At 31.9% G+C, this 24,302-nt stretch overlaps 1 protein-coding gene across 1 annotated transcript in view; it reads left to right on the top strand.

Annotated features, from left to right (window-relative positions):
- Window positions 1–24,302, top strand: part of LOC145266641 (uncharacterized) — a 347,925-nt gene that overhangs the window by 169,773 nt on the left and 153,850 nt on the right. Inside the window, exons 13-15 of the mRNA XM_080122566.1 lie at window positions 8,380–8,535; window positions 10,985–11,149; window positions 17,056–17,217. Coding sequence (XP_079978692.1) covers window positions 8,380–8,535; window positions 10,985–11,149; window positions 17,056–17,217 — 483 coding nt within the window. The remainder of the gene's footprint in view (window positions 1–8,379; window positions 8,536–10,984; window positions 11,150–17,055; window positions 17,218–24,302) is intronic.

A 24,302-nucleotide genomic window follows, 5' to 3' on the forward strand; every position in this document is an offset into this window, starting at 1 on the left:
CTTATTTAAAGTAAGGATATAACAAATGGCGACAGGATTCGAATTCACAAAAAGGAAACTTTAAACCAAACCAAAAAGATATTGGACGACGAAGAAAAAAACTGTGAGGAAAAATTCAACTACTGGGGGAAAAGGCTAAGATACGCATAAAAAGTAAGTTATATATTTTTTAATTCAGTCTGTTACGGTCCTACTAAAAAAAAAGAGAAATTGACATTTCACGAAGCATTGAAAAGAACAATTTTTCTCGGAACGGAAGTAAGTTGTCCATTTAAAATTTCTTTTGTTTCATAAGAAAAAAATACGGCGGAAAAGAACTGGAAAAGTATGCTGTTGGTTTGGTGTCAATTTCGTGTGTGTAACCCCCTCCAAAACCCTTATCTACAATAGAATGTTTTTTTGGGTGTGGTTAAAAATAAACTATTCAGTGAATTTATTTAATCCTTTGTGCAGGTACTGTTAACATTTTGTTTTTTTACTGTGTTTAAAAAAATTTTTCAACATGGAACAATTAGCCGAGTTTACAAAAACTATACAATTAGCACTGGCCCAACTAAGCCGGATGGAATTTTTACAAAAAGAACAGTTAAAACAAAATGAAGTATTAAAAACAATATTAATGAAACAAGAAGAAAAAAGGATTGTCGGTTCACCCCGGAAGGAATTGCAAATTCCCTGACAGAATTTTTATGTGAGCCCACTAATAGCTTAACGTTCCAGCATATCGTAGATACGAAAATATGTTTTCCAAACGATGCCAGGCCTGGTCGGTTGAAGAAAAAATTATTTTACTGTTGCAAAAACTGGGTTCCCATGAAAATACCAAGTATACCAATTTTATACTCCCAAGGAAATCCGAAGATATTTCTTTTAAAGAGACTATAGAAATTTTATCGAACATTTTCAGGGAACGGGATAGCTTATTTTATACTCGTTATAGGTGTTTAAATATTTTGAAACAAGATAGTGAAGACCTATGCTGGGAGATTAAATGCTAAATGCGAGTTATTTAAATAATAGACCTAAAAGAGGACATGTTTTAATGCTTGATATTTGTGCAAGGGTTAACATTCTCGAAGGATAAAGAGATTCGTTCTAGGATAGTATCCATTATGAACCAAGACATAGAAATAACCTTACAGAAAGTTACTGAGGAATGCCAGAAACTGTTACATTTAAAACAGGATAATACTAGTATCGAAGAGAAAAATGTTGACAAAATACAAAGGTGACCACTATGTAAAAAAATACTGTAAGACGTGTGGAGGAAAGAATCACTTCACAAAAGAGTGCTACTTAAAAAGCAAAATATGCTATAAGTGTGGGCATAAAGGACACAAGTCAACAGTATGCAAAAAGAAGAAATACTATAAGCCTGAAATAAAGACTATAGATTCTAAAAAGAGTCCATGTATGGTAAAAAAAGGAAATATATTGAAGTTAGAATTAATGGCCGGAAAGTAAACTGTCTTTTGGATACTGGAATTGACATATCCTTAATTGATGAAACAACATGGAAGAAAATTGGTTCTCCAAAGCTGCAAAATACAAAAAAAAAAATACCAGAGGAATATCTGGAAATAGATTCAAATTTAAGGGTGAATTTTATACTAATGTGACCCTGAATGAAAATACTGTAAAAACTAAAATGTATGTGATACCCGGAAAAATTCTAATCTATTCGGTATATATTTGATGATACTTTTCAATTTATGGGAGAAACCAATAAACTCATTTTGCAAAAGAGTAAATTTGATAGGATCTGAAAGTCCCAAACTGTCAGGAAGATTTTCTGAAGGTCTGGATTGCTGCACTAAAACGTAAGTGAAATTTGAACTGAAATATGAAGCGAAACCGGTGTTTAAACCCAAAAAGGAAGGTTCCGTATTCGGCATTAGAAACAATTAAGAAAGAATTAAATAGACTCTAAGAAATCGGAGTAATAAAAAAGTGGACTACTCTGAATGGGCATCACCCACAGTTTATGTGAAAAATAAAAATAAAAAAATCAGGCTGTGTGGAGATTTTTCGACGGGACTGAATGATTGCTTAAAGGATCATAACTATCAATTCCCTATCCCTGAGAAAATATTTTATAAGTTAAATGGAGGAAACATTTTCACAAAAATTGACTTATCAGAAGCATATTTGCAGGTCAAAGTCCACTAAGATTGTTCTAAATACCTGACAATGAATACTCATAAAGGATTATTCTCCCTAAAACGATTGCCGTTTGGGTTGAAAGTAGCACCAAATTTATTCCAACAAATTATGGATGCCATGCGAGCAGGCTTGGATTTTGCAATAGCTTATTTAGACGACATTTTGATAAGAAGCAAAAATGTTGAAGAACATGAAAACCATATTTGTAAGGTATTCGAGAAAATAGAAGACTACGGATTTAAAGTGGCTCTCATAAATGTAATTTTGATATGGACAAGATTAAATATTTGGGACAAATAATTGATTGGAAATGTAGAAGATCTAATCAAAATAGGACAGAAGCAATTAGAGACATGCCTAGACCAAATAATGTAGTAAAGTTACAGTCATTCTTGGGTCTAGCAAACTACTATAATTCATCATATCCCAAATATGCATGAACTAAGAGCACCATTAAATGAATTATTGAAGAAGAATAAAAAAACTGGCTCTGGACGAAAGAATGTGAAGAAGCATTCCAAAAAATTAAAAGATGTTAGTTATCGGATCTAGCGTTAGCACATTACGATCTGAAAAATGATTTTATTGTAGCAGCAGATGCGAGCGAATACGGTTTAGGAGTGGTGCTTCTACACAAAATGGAAGATGGATCTACTAAACCAATTTCTCATGCCTCGAGGGTTTTATTACCTGCTGAAAGAAAGTACAGTCAGATCGAAAAAGAGGGTCTGGCGATTGTGTATCCCATGAGAAAGTTTCATAGATTCATTCATGGAAGATCTTTCGTCTTAGAAACGGACCATAAACCATTACTATCGATGTTTGGTTCGAAAAAAGGGATTTCTACTCATACGGCAAGTAGATTACAGAGATGGAGTATTATTTTGCTCAATTACGATTTCAAAATGAAACACCTAGCATCTAGTAAAATTGCACATGCAGATGGTTTGTCGAGATTGATCCCCAGTAAAACTGAATTTGAAGAAACTGTTATAGCAGCACTAAAAGAAGAAAATGAACTAACATATATATTAATAAATATCGTTAGGGAGCTTCCTGTTACACTTGAGAAATAAAGAAAGCAGCGAAAACAGATAAATATATTAACAAGATAAAAAAAACAAGTGGGACAAAACGAAAAGAATAGAAAAGGAGTAAAAGTGTTTCCATTTTCTATGTGTGATGAAACTCTGATGTACACAGACAGAGTAGTAATACTGCAAGTATTACAAAAGATAATCCTAAAAGAATTCCACATGGGACATCCTGGAATCTCCAGAAAGCCCTAATGAGAGGATTCACATACTGGCCTGGAATGGATCAGGACATTGAAAAAATGGTGAAATTATGTAAAGGTTGCCAACTAGTCGCGAGATTCCCCCCCCCACATGGACGCAACCTTGGCCTAAAACAGAAGTACCCTGAACACGCATCCATATCGATTACGCAGGACCTCTGAAGCGATATTATTACCTAGTAATCGTAGATAGTATGTCAAAATGGTCAGAAATTTTTAAATACAAACACCCTACAGTGGCAAACACATAAAAACGCTGGACGAGGTATTTAGTCGGTTCAGAGTTCCAAAAACAATTGTTAGTGATAATGGCACTATGTTCACAGGTCAAGAATTCAAGCACTACTGTGAGGCACTGGCCATTGAACACATTACAACACAAACTTTTAACCCTCGATCAAACAGACAAGCAGAAAGATTTGTCGATACTTTTAAACAAGCTTTAAAAAAGAATAATAACATCGACACGGAAGAAAAAAGCATTAAAAAATTCTTAGCAATATACAGGATAACACCAAATCCAAATGCTAAATTATACGCAGCTGAAATTATGTTTACCAGGTAGGTACGTTCGGTGTTCAACCGGTTAATCCCAAGAGAAAAAGTGAAAAAGTATCAAGGATAATGTAAAGTACAAGACATACAATGACGGGGATAAAGTTTTCTTCCAAAATTATCGGGTAGAGAAGATTTTTGGGGAAAAGGCATAATCTCAAGAAGAATTGGGTTACATTATAAAAGGGCAGACTTTTTTCCACAAAAAACATATTAACCAACTGAGACCCCGATACATAGAAACAGTCAGAAACCAAAGGTTACCAATGGAAGTGCTATATGACACTTTCCATATACAACCTCCAAACAAGGAAGTACCAGTAACTCAGAAATCACGTCACTCTCCAAAAGTAAAAACATCGGCAAACACAAATGGTGAGGAGAAGTGAAAGGAAAAGGAAAAGGACCGAATTTTTGGACAAAGCCTAAAAAGGAAAAAATGGTAGAAGCAAAATTCTATGGAAGAATTTAGCTTGGGATGAAGGTGATGGAATGGAATAACCTAACATCCCTTCATAGATGAAATGAACTATAGATATATTGACCCTCTCACGTGACTGACAGAAGGAAAAAAGACAGGAAGAGAATGAGAAAAGATGTCGAGTAACTCTTATGTCACATGTATTCCCTTGTAAATAAACCCCTGTGTCTTTCACCCCAAACCCCGTGTTTCTTGCTGTATTCTTATTTAATGTAAGGATATAACAGTTAAATACATGCAAACCGTTTGCACCCTTCCTTTCTCCTTTTCTTCCTCTTAGTGTATTCATACCCCTCTCTATATCTTTATATTACCCCTTATTATCACTCTCTCTAACTTTTCACATTAAACTATCCTTATTCTTTAACTGAAAGTTGATTTTTGCAATTAATTTAAACCCATAAAAACTTTAACTTTTCTTCACACCAGTCATGGAATATTTTCTCTCATCAAAATTTGAAAATGGTCTTGAACCTTTTTAATTATTGTATTTTAATTCTTCTTGATTGATGAGATCAAATATGATTGAAACGGTCTGCACATCGTAGCAAAATATGACTATATTTACATAAAGAATAATGATTATATATATATATATATATATATATATATATATATATATATATATATGGATAGATAGATAGAATATAAGTGATAATATGTGTGAGGACACTTCTCAACCTATATACTCAACGAATCATTAATTTACAGACTTGAAATTTGGTATATAGGATAATCAGACATGTGGAATGATTTTCATTTGTTTTCATCTGAAAAAAGAGTTGCTAAGGGGTTAAAATTTAAAAATTGGTACGTGGGAATCATCAAATGGTTATCTATTTGCAAACTGTTACACGAATGCGGCCTGCTAGTATATCATATAAATCATGAAGTAAAAAGTAAGTTTACGAGCCAAAAGCTTCTGTAAACTCAGAGTGAATATAAATACTACTATTTATGTATTTGTATAGTAATCCCAACTAAATAAAAATAACTCAATAAAACTAAGTTAAAAAATAAAGCGTGTCATAGAAGAGAACCATTTTAGACTGTAAATTATATTTTACATGAAGTTAGTGTTCGACAGGATACTCAAATAAGAAATATTAAGATTTCCTTAATCTGCAGAGTTTACAAGAAATGCGTTCTTCGCATCAGAAGAAAGATATTGACAAATGACTATTATACCAAACCTATGAATTTGCTGGTACTGACATAAATTGAAACTTCTAATAGGATTTTTCCAAACATTTCCAATAAAAAGGTTTTATGTAGAAGTGCATGAAGCTCTTCTAACTTTAAGAAACCAAAAGTTGTACATAAAACCATTAAGACTGCAAGTAATGTTGGGATTTTTCCAAATAATGAAACGTTTGTACATAGAATATATATATATATATGTAGTCCAGGATTATCAAATTTGCATATGAACCTTTAGCATAAACTCAACTGCACATCGCCATTTTAGTCTCTCTATTGTTAAATAAATGGATTTTACAAAAGGCTTGATGTATGGACGTTTCTGAGGCAAGTCATTTCACAATCATTGCAATTGTACCAACAAAAACTGAATACCACTATATTCACAGACGGAGTTAAAAACAAGAAAGAAGCAGAGTGTACAGTTGTATATGAGAGGTTAATTATCCAACAACTTTTTTCTAAAGGAATCTATATTTCATGCCACAGGTTTAGCATCTCACTAAGTAAAAGAAATAACTTGATAATTTTTTTCCAATCCTTGTGAGTTTCAACAACATTGAAAAACAAAAAATTTGATAACCCACTGATCATTAAGATGTACAATGATATCATTGCTGGACATCAAAGATATTATAAATTGTTGGATCCCAAGTTACATAGAAACCCAAGGAAATGATATGGCTGACAAAAGAACCCGCTTCATCAACAAATTTAAATTTGCATACACACGTAAAAGAAAAACATCCATGTTGATATTTACCTCCCTCCCTACTTGGGGAAATGTGACACGTGAACGGAAGATTGGGCAAAATTGAGCCAGCACCCCTACAGATTGAGCCGTCTGATCCTGTAAACAATATCTGCATAATTCTGTCAGCATCCCCAATGCAAATGCCTCAGACAAAAAAAAACAACAATAAACTTTTCCACCCAAAAACCGAGAAGCAAAGCCCAGAACAGATGTCTTAGCCTTACAATGGCCCAGTTTCTGGCAGATTGATTGTCAAGATTCAGATCTTATCCCGATGTGTACTTCCAATCGCAGTTAAATACCAAATGAATGATGCAAGTCAGTACAGTTGTATATATCCTCAAGAAATCTAGTCAGTAACATTGATTGTGGACACACAAAAGACACTATTAGTTCTTTCTTCATAAGAAGACGCTATCATGGCGTCCTATACAGCGTGAAACAAACATTCTACTATGTTGGTGTTATAAAGGAATTATTTAATGACGTCAGAATAGAAATGATGATGTCTTTTTAAAATAGTAGATTTATACCTTAAAATATAAGTCCAATAATGTAAACTGCCCCGTGAATTTAAAAAACATAATGAACTTTTTATCCACACAATATATATATATATATATATATATATATATATATATATATATATATATGAAGCGCACGTAGAGTACTTTTGAGTCTATATGAAAAAAAAAATCCGCAAATAATCTATACGCAAGACTGAATTTGTTGTTTGAAAATATTCTAAACCTCAAACACAAAATCCTTTTATCAAGATAAATGAAGTCAGTATTAAAGTATCTGATGGCTATAACTGTTATGGGTGACTTTGTTCACTTCAAGGACAGAAAAGTCGGCCTTTTCATTGCGAGGGGAATAACTCATTTTTAAATTCATTTTCATTTTATTATTTTTATTTTAGGCTGGGTTTAACACTTTATAAAACTGGACCACATTTATCAAGGATGGACATTATACACTGGTCATTATCAGTTAAATCCTATAGAAACGTGACTCCTTTTGAAAACAACGTTTTTATATTATTGTAAATTTTTACCATAAAATCATTATAACTTTTTCCTTGAAAATTATACATCCAGCACTTAGTCTTTAATATTATCGTTCCACAATTTACTTGCATATAGGTTAATTATACATACTTTAATGGAGATATATCTTTGACATACTTGTTATTATGATTGTAAGTGTTAGGTGCCAATGGAGTAATTTTATGCAATTTCTGCCATTAGCCTCATCAGTGTGGAGCAAGAAAAGTTACTCATGCATGTCTATGACGTAGTATGATGAGGTGTGGAAGTGAAACCTGGCCAGTTAGTTTTATAAACATCTGGTGCAAAGAGCGAAATGATATGAAAATAATACAGTGGATGTCTAATATGAGTCTCAGTGACGGGCTTAGTTCTTGAAATTAGAAAAGATTATATCTGAACAATATTGGGAGAAGTGTGCAGAACAGGAGACTTCGTTGGTTTGGTCACATTGAAATAATAGATGAATGAATGAGAGTTTTTGGGTTGGTAAATGTATAACCGTTAAGATAGCAATGTCAGTGACAGGACAAGGTATAGGTAAAAATGGGAGGAAGTGATAAGGATACACTTGAGGGAAAAAGGGATAAAAAAATGACCTGGCTAGAGATAGGTTAGTTTGAAAGTCAATTTCTAAAAGAACTAAAATTATTTTGCTAACACTGAGTTTGAATAACGCTTTTACATGCATGACGAGCAAATATTCCTTAGCTACAACAGATCAAAAAATACAAAAGTATTTGAGGTGGATAAAAAGGAATGGGTTTATTTTCCTGGTACTGAGTTCGAATGATTCATTTTAGCTGAGTATTACACAAAAGTAAAATCTTGAAATAATATCTGGAAATAAATTTATTTTGTTTTTCTTTAATATTCTTAGCTGCTTGCAAACAAGGGGAATTCTTGAATGGAACCATTTGTCGTGATTGTCCTGCTGGAACATATCAAGATGAAATATGGCAAGAGTCCTGCATTGAATGCCCTTCAGATACATGGACACGTGGAGATGGTAACAAAGATAATTCTTTTTGTGAAGGTAGGTTTCGAATCTGCATATTCGAACATTGGATTGAAGTGAAAATATTTTTACTAGCAGGTCTACACGGCATTACCCGGGTTTATGAAAAAAAAAACGTGTTCAAAACACAAACGTAATGAACTAAAATAAAAAAGGATTTTTTTAAATTTTTGTTATATGAGTTAAATTTTAAAAATTTTTTGTTATATGGGTTAAATCTTAAAATATTTTTGCTGTTTGAGTTAAACTTTCAAAGAATTCTTGTTATATGAGTTAAACTTAAAAAATGTTTGTTATATGAGTTAAACTGTCAAAGCATTTTTGTTATATGAGTTAAACTTTAAAAAAATTTTGTTATATGAGTTAAACTGAAAGAAAGCTTCGGCTAGTGATAAAAAGAAATTATTCTTCAGAAGACAATAGTGTAGAGCAATGTACTTTATCAAACGTTTTAACTGCTGGTGTCGCTATTAAACTAAAAATTATTGAAATGTCTTCATTTTAACAACATTTTGAGATGGATTTTTCTTAAAGAAATTGAATAGAAATACATTTTTCTTGTTAATATAGGTTTGAACGATAAAATTGTCATCCTAGAAAAGACAAAATGATTTCATTTTCGTTTAGTGAAAACCGGTTTTCTTTTTTTGATGCAAGAGTTATAAAAAATTCATAAACCCCAATAGGAAAAGAAAAAACTATATACTTAATAATACTTAAAAAAAAAAATTAAAAAATACGAAACGGAAAAAAAAACGTGATCTGTAATTAATTTGTTTTAATTATATATATATATATATATATATATATATATATATATATATATATATATATATATATATATATATATATATATATATATATACTATCAGGGTAACCGGACATTGGCCGTGATTGAATGATGCAACCCGGAAGCACACGTAGAGTACTTTTGAGTCTTCTCTTGAGATGTCCCTTCCACATAGAAAGCCATCTTTAATGTAGGCACATATTTCATGCCCATGGTGATCTTGAGAGTCAGATTTTGATGTTAAGTTAAAGTATCCTTTAATCACGAACTTAGTAAAATAGTCGGTCCAACGCCAGTTTTGGGATTTGCGGAACAGGTCGACAGACTTGATTAGAGCAAAGCAGAGAGAAAAAGTAAGAAAGAAAAAGTAAGAGAGAAAAAGAGAAATGTTTTGTTGCAGTCATAGTAAGGTAATATGGCATCGAGAAGCCTCAACAAAAGCCTCAACAAAGAAGGGACGTTGCAAGCCTGTCTTTGTTTTATCGTTATTTCCATGGCTAGTGCTCGTCTGAGCTGCAATCTCTGGACCCCTTCTCACCAATCTTTCATGAAAAACACCCGTTTAGCTGAAACCACTGTCAATAATTTTCTCCACTCTTTATCTGTGCTTAAATCAAAACGTAGATTCCATGAACAAAGCTTCTTTCCTAGAACTGCACGCCTGTGGAACTCTCTGCCGTTTGCCTGTTTTTCAGCTGACTACAACTTGGTCGTCTTTAAGTTCAATTGAATCCGAGATGGGTATAATTGTTGATGACACCACACTCTATTTAAAACATGCAGGCAAGCTAAAGGTGCACCCACATCCAAAACAATAGCTGAACCATATGAAAAAGACTTCCAACGTTCAAACTCGTCTGCTTAACATTCATAAGCAACATGAATTCCAAACATATTGCCAAGTCTGCTGCGAAGAATGTAGAATCCATTTACCGGGTTAGAAAACTTTTCACATCTGCCAGTATCCTATGTCTTTATAAAGACACAATTAGCCCACGTATGAAGTATTGTCGCTGCATCTGGACAGGTGTACCAACTACTTTTAGACAAGGAACAAAACAAGATTTTAACCTAATAGCCTAATAGACCTCGCACTGTCTACCAATCTCCAGTCCTTGTCACATCACAGCAGTGTTTCATCCCTATACTTGTTTCATGAACTTTCATGGAATTTGTTCAAATAAATTTACTGCATTTGTACCTCCTTGATGAGAATACATCTAACCCACTTAATTAGCAGCAAAATCTCACCCCTCTGCTGTAAATGTTCATTGATACCGGAACTTTCTACTCTAAGAGTTTTTTCATCAGCCAAGTTGCCTTTGAAATTTCCTTCTACTCCCTGTTTTCCTGCCTATACTAACATTCAAAAATTTTAATCCAATATGAACATGCTTCCCAATCTCCTACTTTGGATGCCTCTCCTTTAATCTGGTTCCAATCACAGTAGCTTCTTATGCTTCAGTTGCAATATGCCTTATTTGGTGTGAAGAAAAGGTTTTTCAAAATTGAGGCAATTAATGCAGAGTGCCTTTTTTTAGGAATTGAATATTTCTCACTTTAAAAATTCAAATTGTGTTTAACGTTGCCTTCATGAAAAGACAGGTAAACAGGGACAAGCAAAGAAAATAAAATTGCAAAGATTTTAATTTTGTTTTATTTATTTTTATTTTATAGTTTATTGTAAATCGGGCTTTGAGAAGAAAAACGCGGCTGATACCTGTTCTAAATGTCCAAGGGGATTTTTCCGTGTTCTAGAGTTGCTTGACCCATTTGCTCTCTGTACTAAATGTCCTGAAAATTTCACAACGGACGGAGAAGGTGGAACAGAATGTCCATTACGTAAGTATTATAAAATTGTTTCTTTATAACAAGTGTTTGCCTTCTTTTAAAAATCATGGAAAAAATATTACGTTTTGGCAGTGTCTGAATTAATGAAGCTAAAAAAGAGAATGAAGAACGGAAAAATATCTCAAACTGGAAAGTAAAAAATATTTCTAAATGTATGAATCGGTATAGAAATCAGAAAGAAAAAGAAAGAAAACGTCTGATTATAGAACTTACAATAAAATTTATATTCAAAACTTAATGTAACAGTTCCATCCCTTCCTTAGACATGCTCATCCAACAATGTGGTACCATCGACGTTACTCCTCATCACGTGATAGTAGAATTGCGTCTCAGTCTCACAACAGATTCCCCTTCCTTTACAAAGTCACAACCTAAACTTTAACAAATCATATTCCATCCATCCACACCATTAAAAATACATAACGATAACTACAAGCTAAACATTCCCTTTACTGTTACCCACTATCTCAAAAATCCATCTCCATCCACTACCTCTTTCAATCTTTGTACATTGAAACTGATTTCAACAAAATAAATATTTATTCCATTATGAAGTTTTCTAATTGAAAAGAAATATCGAATCAATATTTTGTATGTTTTTGTGTAAAATTTGATGAGTTCTATTATGGTCTTTTGCCTATTATTCTAGATACACATTCTGTTAGAAATTTATCTTTTCCCTTAACACACACACACACACACATACATATATATATATATATATATATATATATATATATATATATATATATATATATATATATATATACAGATAGATAGATAGATAGATAGATATCAGGGAAACTCGACAGTGGCCGGGATTGAATGAAGATAAACGAATCTTCCAAACATCCAATAATTTTATTTTCATCGAAATCTGTGGAATCGCCTATTAGTTTTTAACCCCTTGCTTAGTATCGGCGTTATAAACGTCATTGTCAATCATAAAGTACCCACAAATCAAATCTAAAAATATTTACATCCATTATTCCATACTTTTGTTACCGTCACCCTGACAACAATCCCATGTCTTCTTTTGTCTACCTTCCTATCTATTGTCTAATCATGAATCCTATTTTCTATTTCGTTTGTTACCGGATAAATTTACTCCGTTTTCTTTTGTTATATATTATTATTTTTTTCTTTTCTTTCCTAATTCCTAGCAGATGGATTGACTATAGCATCACAATATTCGTTAAATTTGGTTAGAATCGAACTGCCCTTTCCTCATTAGAGTTTTTTGATTATCGATATTTATTGGAGGCATTCTGATACAAAACCTAAACTACTTTTGTGTGAAATTTTTAAAAAGTCGGCCTAGTTTCACACACACAGGCACACACAACGACATGGTCTCTGAAAGAAATAAACATTATACCGATTGTAATAGGAGCAACTGGCTTAATAAAAAGAATCGTCATAAATACTTAGAAGCGATCCCTGGAAGACCAAGCTGTAACGAAATACAGATAGCAGCCATAAAGGGAACAGTATCTATTCTTAAAAGAGCCCTCGGATATAAATTTAAATCATAACAGAATCAAGTGTTAGCTCCAGGAGGGAGCCCCTTGACCTCTTTTTTTTTTTTTTTTTTTTTTTTTTTTATTACATTTTCACCCCAAACAAGGCAAATTGCCACTTTGGTGTAGGGGGCTACTATCAGGGGAAACAACTACTGGGGTACTATGTAGGGATTTGGGCAGCAAGGTGCCGGTTCACGTTACACTTGAACTTCTGCACGTCAGTACTGTTGGGGAAGCAGGGACCTAGAATGGAATTCCAGAGTCTTGCGGTTCTGGGGAAGAAACTATTGGAGTAAAAAGATATTTTATATCTAGGAATCTCTACAGTGTGGGGGTGGGATCTAGTAGCCTGTCGGGTTTGTCGAGGGTGCTCGCGTCGTGGGGGCACAAGTGATTGCAGTTCGTCAGAGCATTCACCACTAAAATACTTGTAGAAAAGGCAGAGGGATGCAACATTTCGTCGATGGGACAGAGGCTGAAGCTTAGATGCCAGTTCAGGGCCTATCAGGTTTGCGACTCTCTTTTGAACCTTGTCAAGGAGCGAGAGACTAGTAGCAGATGCACCAGCCCAGATGTGGCAGCAATACTCCATACATGGGCGAATGGTGGCCTTATAGAGGTACAGGATACTTTTGGGTGTTAGTAGTTTTCTAGCACGGTAGAGAGAGCCTACCTTTCTTGCAGCGGCCCTGGCAATGCCTTCAATGTAATTGTTCCAACTCATGTTTCCTGTGAACGTTAGGCCAAGGAGTTTGAAAGATGGACTCTCAGATAAAGAGTCGTTGGCCATTGCTATGGGTGGTAGAGAGGGTTTCCTGTAATTATTGAATGAAACTAGTTTAGTCTTGGCAGCATTGAACGCGACCAACCACTTTTGTCCCCATTCCACTACAGATTGGAGGTCTTCCTCTAGTGTTTCTGCCATTTCTTTAGAAATGTGTTCATTCGTCTTCCTGTCGTGTCTGCCATAGAGTGTAGTGTCATCAGCATATATACCCATCTGAGAGGCAATGTTGTCGGGGAGGTCATTTATGAATATCAGGAACAATAGAGGTCCAAGGATAGAACCCTGGGGCACTCCCGCATTTATATCATATTGTTTAGATGTGCGACCGTCGAGGACTACCTGGATTTTTCTCTTATCTAAGAAGGATTTAATTATGTTAAAACTTATTGAAGTAAAATACAAAAAAAAAAAAGATAAAAGATCCTATATAAAAGATCATATATATATATATATATATATATATATATATATATATATATATATATATATATATATTCGAGAAGTATAAAAGCTTACAACTTTTCTTTATTCGTTTTCAATTGGTGAAGTGCAGGAATACAAAATAATATTGGCAGGAGCTGCTAAAAACAGCCTATCCTGTCTTGACAGAGTACAAAATAGACTTCCTGGCTTAGTGGGGGATGCCCTTTTCTCTACCCTGCAACCTCTCTCCCACAGAAGAGACGTTGCGAGCATATCCTTGTTTTATCGTTATTTCAATGGCAGGTGCTCGTCTGAACTCCAATCTCTGGTCCCCCTTCGCCAATCTTTCACGAAAAACACCCGTCTAGCTGAATCCACTGTGAAAAATTTCCCCCACTCTATATCTGTGCCTAAATCAAAACGTGGATTCCATGAACAAAGTTTCTTTCTTAGAACTGCACGCCTGTGGAACTCTGTTCTGTCTGCCTGCTTCCCATCGAACTACAACTTGGATGTCTTCAAGTCCAACATTAACAAATTCCTAATGAACACTTCATCAAATCTCCACACTAACATAATGTGCTTGCAATAACCCTTATCCCTGAGTGGCTTCCGTGCCTTGATAAGTAGTGATCACTGTGTAAAAAAAAAATATTATGAAAAAAAATTAAAAACCTTTTTTTCAAGGTACATAATTTTCGACCGATGCTTCAGTTTTCATCGGTGTAGTGAAAGTATGAGCATGCACGGAGAAAAGGGGAATGGAAAAGAAAGGAAGGAAGAGGAGGGGGAGGTATAGCCAATGAGAAGGTACACGTCAGTTTTAAATATATACACATATAAGTACGCACATACACACATGAACACAGTACATATACACATATAAACGAAAAATTAAATATTAAACGGTAAATAAAAATGAAGAAACGCGCCTTTAACTGTCTAATCTTTTGAATTCTAACGATATTATTTATTCCAAGAGAGAATAAGAATTCAAAGGATATAAAATGTTATGAGGAGAAACGCTATGATGTTCATTTATAAATTAACGGCTATTTCTCGTTCGAAAAAGAACGACAAAGTCGTTTCCAAATTCAACCGTTTTAAGACAGGAACGAAACGACGCTACTTTTTATTAATTTATATATTAATATGTACATACACATACATATATATTATATATATTAATATGTACATACACATACATATATATTATATATATTAATATGTACATACACATACATATATATTATATATATTAATATGTACATACACATACATATATATTATATATATTAATATGTACATACACATACATATATATTATATATATTAATATGTACATACACATACATATATATTATATATATTAATATGAACATACACATACATATATATTATATATATTAATATGTACATACACATACATATATATTATATATATTAATATGTACATACACATACATATATATTATATATATTAATATGTACATACACATACATATATATTATATATATTAATATGTACATACACATACATATATATTATATATACAGCCAAACTAATTAGGGCAACTTTCTAAAATCTACCTTCGTGGCGAAGCCATTATTAACCGAATCTATCATTTGAAAAAAAAAACAAATCTAAATTTATAAGCGATAAAAATAAACGGTAAATTCATCTAGGTTTCGTAGCCTAACGACTAAGGCGCCGGACTGCAGAAAGATAGTCTGAAGTTCGATCTCTAGAAACAGTTGAGCTACGCTGATGAAAGTTCTCGAAACACGCGTGTACGTAGATTACTGTTTTAAAAATAATAAAAAATAAGTAAAAATAACAAATATTATATATATATAAAAGGGAAATGTCTGTGTACATTTCCCTAAGCAATAACTCTGGCAATTTTAAGTCTGCAGACTTGAAATTTGATACACAGGGTACAGAGATGGGGGAACATCTTTGTAATCCGCCTTTGGCCAGAAATTTGGCTGTTAAGGGGTCAAAGTTCAACAATTTGACCTTTGAGAACTCTACCAAACTCCTCCACGAATTTTGGGTATAAACAATTAAAATTTTAGACATAGATTCCTTGGACATGAATTTAACTTAATAACTTGATTTGAGCCCAAAACAATAAATATTAAGGGGTCATAATAGGGGTCAACGTTTTAAAAAATTTGACCTCTCTGGTCTCTACCAAATTACTCAGACAATTTCTGGCCTAAACATTTGAAATTTTACATTCAGGGTATTCAGAGATAGACCAAGCTTTTTAATCGGCGTGGGTCGAAAATGTTTAGTTACCAATATATAAATGTATGTATGTATGTATGTATGTATGTATGTATGTATGTATGTTTGCATGTCTGCCTAAAACTTTCGACGGAGGCGACGTTTTTACTTTGAAGTTCGACCTTTCAAACGATAAATACCAAAAAATTAGCTAAAAACATTAATATCTTCACCTTCAACTGCGCACTTTTCTACGAGGTGGGGTCGCCTTTTGCCGATATTTTCGAAAATCATCCTCTCCTTTCGAATGTCTAGCCTTAATTTAAACCTATGTCACTTCCGTTTTGGCGGTGGCCGTAACAGCAAAGACGTCAAGTTTTCCCCGTTCTTTTCCTCCTTTGCGGTCTGGCTTTGAGCCTGCTTTCCTACTACCACATTTTTTGCTCAACATACACCTTCAAGTATATATATATATATATATATATATATATATATATATATATATATATATATATATATATATATATATATATATATATATATCAGAACAAATAGACCAAGACCAGGGGTCTACAACTTAGCATTAAGTGGGAGTAATATATATTCTGTATGTTCCATTTTTATATAATTTTTGTCATATCAGGTTATGTTTTTAGTTATAATGAAATATTTTGTGACCTAACGTTTTTTAAAAACGGTCTTTCAGTCCTCATGCTCGGCCTAACTCTATTGAAGTTGCAACACATAGTAAATGTTTATATATGAATTATCTAAACACATAGTAAATGTTTATATATGAATTATGTCTAAACATATATTAAGCGTTTATATATGATTTATCTAAACACATATTAAGCGTTTATATATGATTTGCCTAAACACATACTAAGCGTTTGCCCATTTGTCTAATGTATGTCTTTCTTATTCACAGGAATTTGTCCAGCTGGAAAATTCCGAAACGATGCAGTCAATGAATGCGAAGATTGTCTGCAAGGTTATTTTCAGCCGAATGTCACCACAGGCTTGTGCTTTAAATGTCCAGAAAATTATACAACATTATCGACACAATCAAAAAGCCCAGCAGACTGTATATGTAAGTATAAGATTCATTATCTTAATTTTTTTCAAAATTTAAAACTATTAAAAATATCAAAAACTTTAGTCTCAAGTCATTCATTGGAAAATTCCTAATTCAATCAGGAGGCAAAGTCGTATGTGTTTTGGGATTAAAATATACACACGCACAAACACACACACATACACAAACACACACACACATACACACATTTCTTTGGTCCTCTTTAAATATTCCTCTGTTAACAGTTGTGTGCCGCGTTTTGCCGAATTAGATTTGAATTTTATTCATAAATCTTTTTTAAATAAACGGAGTAACTTTATTTATGTTGGCTTTAGCAAATAATTAAAAATAAATTAAAGTAAAATGAATCAACTTTAAATAATATTTCTAAATACAACAATTAACCGACTCTATTACTAAAATCGATTAATAACACGAAGCAAATTATTAATTTTGTATATTTTTCTTATAGGCTTATCATGTTTTTTTTTTTTTAAATATGAATAAATTTTCAATGACAAGATTTTATATTATCATTCAACCACGGTAGTGGTTGAATATATGCTTAAGTCCGAAATTGAATGAATCGAGACACATTTAAACCCCCACCACTAATTCCGTTCGCAACCAAATTTCAAACAGGTTATATAGTTGGATAGAACACCTCATTAGCTACATTTTGAAAAAAAAAATTCGAAAATTGATTCAGTAGAAAAAAGTTACAACAAAATATGTGGGTTCACAAACAGGATAGTAAGTACATAAGTGACTAACGCTTTTTTATTTTGCATAACTTTTTTTGTATATTATTATTATAACTACTACTCTTAGAGCTGCTGCTGCTGCTGCTGCTGCTGCTGCTGCTGTGAGATCGTTTCTTGTCCATATTATCATCAGCAGCAGTTAACCTGCTTGCCTAGTTTCGGAAGTAAATAAGTCGAATAATACAACAACACAACTTTATTTAAACTTACTAGGAAATACTGAAAATAGTTTAAAGATTTTTAAAGGTAAATTAAAAAAAGGATAAAAGCAGACGTCACTTTAAATGTCGATGAGAATGAAACTTGGATAAAATAAAAGGTTTAGTTTTTATTTTATTTTATTAGAAGAAATGAAAGAAAAAACAACACAACTTTATTTTAACTGACTCGGAAATACTGAAAATAGTTTAAAGATTGTTGAATTTTTATTTTATTATTCATTTATCTCATTCGTTCAGGGAATGAAAGAGAAATATTTTTTTTAGAAAAACAGACAACATTGTCGATTAATCCTGTATTTTTCTTTGCGTGTATTTATATATATAATATTAACAACGAACTTGGAATAATGATGATAATAAATATATATTTATTTACAAAAAAAAGAAAAAAAATCGTCTGAAGGAGATTTTTTTAAAGGTAAATTTAAAAAAAAAGGATAAAAGCAGACGTCACTTTAAATGTCGATGACAATGGATATTGAGTTAAATCCAGGGCCTGAGAATAAGAATAATGGAAGTAATTATGAGGTAGGTAATCAATTAAATGAAGAAGAAATGAAAAAAAATGAACTTCAAAATAATACAAGAAAAAGAAAAATAGAAAATGAAAAAACAAAAAATGCAAAAAGACAAAAAAAATTTAAAGAACAAAATGAAAAAAATATTTTAAAAGGAAACGAGAATATCAAAAAAATATAGAGAAAAAAATAGAGAAGAAATAAATGTTAAAAATCGAGAACATCAAAAAAATTATAGAAATAAAAATAAAGAAGAATTTAAAATTCGAAATAAAGAAAATCAAAAAAAATTAAAAGAGAAAAATAAAGAAAAATACAATAATAAAAATAAAGATTATCAAAGAAATTTTAGATTAAAAAATAAGAATAATGTCATTTTTAGAAAGAAAAAGAAAATTTATCAAACTAATTATAAAAATAAACACAAATTAATGGAAGAACAAAAAAATGAAAAAATATGATAAGAAAAGTTTGATAAAAATTTATGAGAAGAAAATTTATTCTTGGAGAAACAAACTAAACAAATTTTCTAGGTTTTTCATAAAAAAGCTATTGTCATTCATAAATTGACAAAATCCTATTTATTTTACAATAATAAAATGACAAATAATATAAGAAATTATAGAAAAAATTATAAAATTGGATTGAATAAAATAACTGACATGTATTCTAATGCTTTGGGAATTAGAAATTTGATGCTCAAAAATATAAAAAATACTGCAAACACTGTTTATAATTTTGTCAAAAAAGTTGATAAAAAAGGACTATTATCTACTTAAGGAGAGAAGAATTGTATCATGCATTCAATAATGAACATTATTTGTTTCCAAGAAATTCAGTTGAATATGTGCCTATAAGAGTTTTGTCAAAGCATAATTATGAATCTCTTGATTGTCAAACTGAAGATTGTGAGTGCAAAAAGTAAGAAATTTCTCAACCAAATATGCCAAATAATAACAATGAACATATTATTGTAGAAGAAAATGAAAATAAAGTGAATGATGAAGAAAATGAAGAAGATGAAGAAATAAAAATTGAATTGGCTCGACCTTGTGATTTTAGTAATGGCTGTCCCTATGAAAAAACATGACTCATTGAAACTAGAAAAATACATCAAATTATTAAACAAATTTCACCGGATTTGACATTTTTGGAACTTCGCAAAATTATGAAAAAAATGGAAGAATATTCTGGCATACATAATGACAATTTATATTGCATTGGTCAATCGGATTGCACTAATAGACTTGAACTCCTTAGAAGAATGGCACCACATACTCCAAGACTCAGAACTTTAGTCACTCATGTGTATAGATTAAGAGCTGTTTGCATTTGACTGGATCTCTATGATATTTGTCTCTTAGAAGGAAATTGGCCAATGTTTGAAAAATTATTAGACTCTGAATTTTATAATCTTAAGACTTCAAAATTAATAGAAAGATTGCAACAAAGAGAGAATCAAGAACATCATTCAGAAAATAATGTTGTGAATAAATTTGTCACATTAATTAAAAATTTTAACAAAGACATGAAAAAAATGAAAATTAATTCATGTGACATTTGCAAACAAAGAGAATATGATGAATTTTTGAAAGTTTGGACTGACTGGGAAAAAGAAGTTAATGAAATAATTAAAGAAAATTATATATTACCATGCAAAATTTGCAATAATTGTAGAGGGTATTTGAAGAAAAATAAAATCCCTACATTAGCATCAATTAATGGATTAGGAGTGGATGAAATTCCAGAAGTGTTGGAAAAATTGAACATTTATGAAGAAATCTTAATTCAAAGAGCGAAATGTTTTATTAATGTGATAAAACTTGTTCCTGAAAGATACAAAGGACCAAGTTCAGATATGGTTTCTGCTATTAAAGGAATTTCAACTCATTTGCCAATTCCAATGGAAAATACAATCAACCATGTGATGAACACTTTACCATCAAAAGAAAAAAAATCTTTACAAATTATAATTACTTCAATTCCTACAGCTACAAAAGAAAATTTGGAAATCATTGGTCGAATTGGATAATGTGTTTGATGCACTGGATTGGCTCAAAGCAAACAATCCATTCTATAAAGACATTGAAATTGACAGAACATCAGATCTCAATAATGTTGTTTTATGCACTGGGCAAGGTAGTTCAACTAAATCTGATGATTGCATTTTGAGTCATTTATCAAAAAAAGATGCTGATACATATTATGAACATCATACTGTTCAAAAAATGTATCCGACTTTACCAAATGAAAAAGACATTGAAATTTATAAAATGAAAAATGTTGAAGGAAATTTGTTGAAAGATGATAATCCAAATTTGGATTACATGTGTTTTCCTAAAATCTTGTGCAAAGGAAGATTTGGCATGAATTACAACAGGCCATATGGAAAAGTGCCAAATTATATGTACACTAGAAACAGATTAAGGCACTGTGATCCAAGATTTAGGAAAAATATTCAGTATTTATTTCATTCTGTTGACAAAGCTGACAAAAGAGCATTGGATTCGGGAATTTTTGCGATTATGAAATCTCTCAAATGCAATCAAATGACATTGGCTCAATTTAATCAACAGGTTCATAATAATGATAAAAGATTAGAAGGCAATCTTTCAATGATGATGGCCAATGTGAGAGGATCCAAACAATTTTGGAATAGAAAAGCATCCGATTTGCACACAATGGATGAAAAATTTGGCCCTTCTACCTTCTTTATCACTTTATCATGTGCTGAATATTTTTGGCCAGATTTAAGAGAATTTTTGGAAAAATTGAACAGTGGTGTAAGTGATGTTGAAACTATGAGAACAAGTACATTGTGCGTGAATGATGTTGCAGTCAGTGAACATTTTTATCACAGATTGCAAGCTGTAATGAATAAAGTAATTTTGGCAAAAGACAATCCAGTTTTTGGAAAAGTTGCACATTATTTTTGGAGGATTGAATATCAACAAAGAGGAGCTCCCCATGTTCACATGAAAATATGGGTGGAAGGAGCACCTATATATACTGAAGATCCTCTATCATTTAATGATATTAAAAAATTAATCAATCAACACATAACTTGCAGAATGCCTTGTTCAGTTTCTAGTCCACCACTTCACAACTTGGTTAAAAGATTTCAAGTTCATTCTTGTAGAAAAACATGCTGGAGGATATATGGAAAAGGCAAAAATATTGTGAAAAAGTGTCGATTTGGATTTCCTAAATCGGAAGGAAACTAATTTTTTTACTGTTGGTGAATGTATAAAATCAAGAAAAACTGGAAAAGGAATAAAAAAGTGGTATCAATTAGAGAGAAGTGTGGATGAAAAACTTGTAAATGACTATAATCCCTTATTGTTATTAATTTGGCAATCCAATATTGATGTACAATATATTGGAGAAGATAGCATGATATTGACAAGATATGTGACAAGTTATCAAACTAAAGCTGAAAAGAATGAAACTGAAGGTGTTTGGGATAATTTGGATGAAAAGGGATCAAAATATGGAAGATTAAAATCAGCAGGACTTCAACTAATTGGTAAAAGAGACATTGGAGCTTATGAATGTGCTGATAGATTATTGGGTCACCACTTATTTGGTGCATCTGATCAAGTCATTTGGGTTGGAGCTGATATTCCTAGCAAAAGAGGACATAGATTGAAGTCAAACGAATATTTAGAAAAACTTCCTGAATCTTCTACAAACATATTTCATGAAAATATGGTAGAAAACTATTATCCAAATCGACCATCATCTTTGGAAAAAGTTTCCTTGTATGAAGTTGCAAGCAATTATGAAAAAATATCTGTTAAACCTTCTGACAATGAAGAAGCTAAGAAAATGAAAATGATAAATGACAAAGGTTACTTTAAGCAAGTCAAGGAAAAAGTCGTCAAGGCCCCATATGTTCCTTTAAATAAAGAAACCAAAGAAAGATATTTTCACAATTTGCTTATGCTTTTCAAACCTTGGAGAAAGGAAGAAGATGATTTATTTAATGGTTTCACGACATATGAAGAAGCTTTTAAATATTTTTCTTCTGAATTACCTGAAATGATTAACTATGAAAATATAAAGAAAAAAGTCATACAATCTATAGAGTTGGCAAAGCAATTAGAAATTAAAGTTGAAAAAGAAGGCTCTGAAGAAATACAAAAAATAATTATTGATGAAGAGCAAGAATTTGATAATAATGATTTAATAGTTAATGATTTTGTTGAGAGAAAAGTCACAGAAGAATCAGTAGCTGAAAAAGAAGCTCAACTGAATTCTGATCAAAAAAGAATTTATGATAATGTTATTAGTATAATTAAAAAACAAGAACTTCATTGCAATAAAGAAAAACCTATTCCTAGATGCAGTTGTGAAGACTGTAAACAACTACTCAAATTCATTTCTGGTGTTGGTGGAACAGGAAAAAGCTTTTTGATTGACACCATTTCTGACAAAATTACTTTAATGGTTAATGTCAAAGATACCATGCCAGTTATAATTTGTGGACCAACTGGTATGAGTGCTTTTCAAATAAAAGGCAACACTTTGCATAGCACTCTCATGATCAGTGTTCAATATGGAAAATTTCCTGTTTACAAAGAATTGAAAAAAGATGATGTCAAAATTTTTAGAAGAATTCTGGAAAATGCTAGAATAATAATAATTGATGAAATTAGCATGGTCAGTCATTTAATGCTGGCTTTCATTCACAAAAGATTGGATGAAATTTTTGGGAATTCAAATAAAATGACATATTCATTTGGAAACGTGAACATTTTATTGTTTGGAGACTTATTGCAACTGCCACCAGTCAATGAAAAGCCAGTTTTTGCAAGTTGATGCCCAAAAAACAGAAATTGGCATTTGTGGACACTCATTATGGAAATATTTTGAATATGATGAGCTCATTATTAATATGAGACAAAAAGATGACAAAGACAATCATAGTGAAATCTTAGGGAGAATTAGAATTGGTTCACCCTCTGACTCAGATATAAGCACTCTTAAACAAAGATACTTATTTTCTGGTAGAAAAGCAAAAGTTGAAGAAATTGCAGATAAACTTATTGAATTGTCTTCCAATTCTGAATTGAAATTTGTTTGCATACTTCCTATGAATGAAGCTGTAGATGAATTGAATAATGAAATGCTAAAAAAATACAGCATTAAAACTATTGAAATTGCAGCTGTTGATTCTGGAATGAGACAAAAGAATGTAAAAAAGAAGAAAAAAGTTTCAATTAAAAATAATAAACCAAATAAAACATCAGAAACAGCTGGATTAGAAACTATTTTGAAAGTTGGCATTGGTGCGCACGTGATGTTGAAGAGAAACATTGATGTAGAAAAAGGTTATTGCAATGGTGTTATTGGAAAATTAACTGATATTATTGGTAAAGGCACTAATGTTGAATCCATTGTGGTTCAATTTGATCATAAAAATGAATCTTTTACTGTTAAAAAAATTCAAGCTAATTATGAAATTTCACCTGGCATATTTATTACCAGAAATCAATTCCCATTGTGACTCTCTTATGCCATTACCATTCACAAATCTCAAGGAATGAGTGTGGATGGCATTATTGCTGATTTGGGAACTCAAGTTTTTGCTGATG

This window comes from Euprymna scolopes, chromosome 41 (genome assembly GCF_053919585.1).
Source record: "Euprymna scolopes isolate OS-2025 chromosome 41, ASM5391958v1, whole genome shotgun sequence".
Classification (NCBI taxonomy): domain Eukaryota; kingdom Metazoa; phylum Mollusca; class Cephalopoda; order Sepiida; family Sepiolidae; genus Euprymna; species Euprymna scolopes.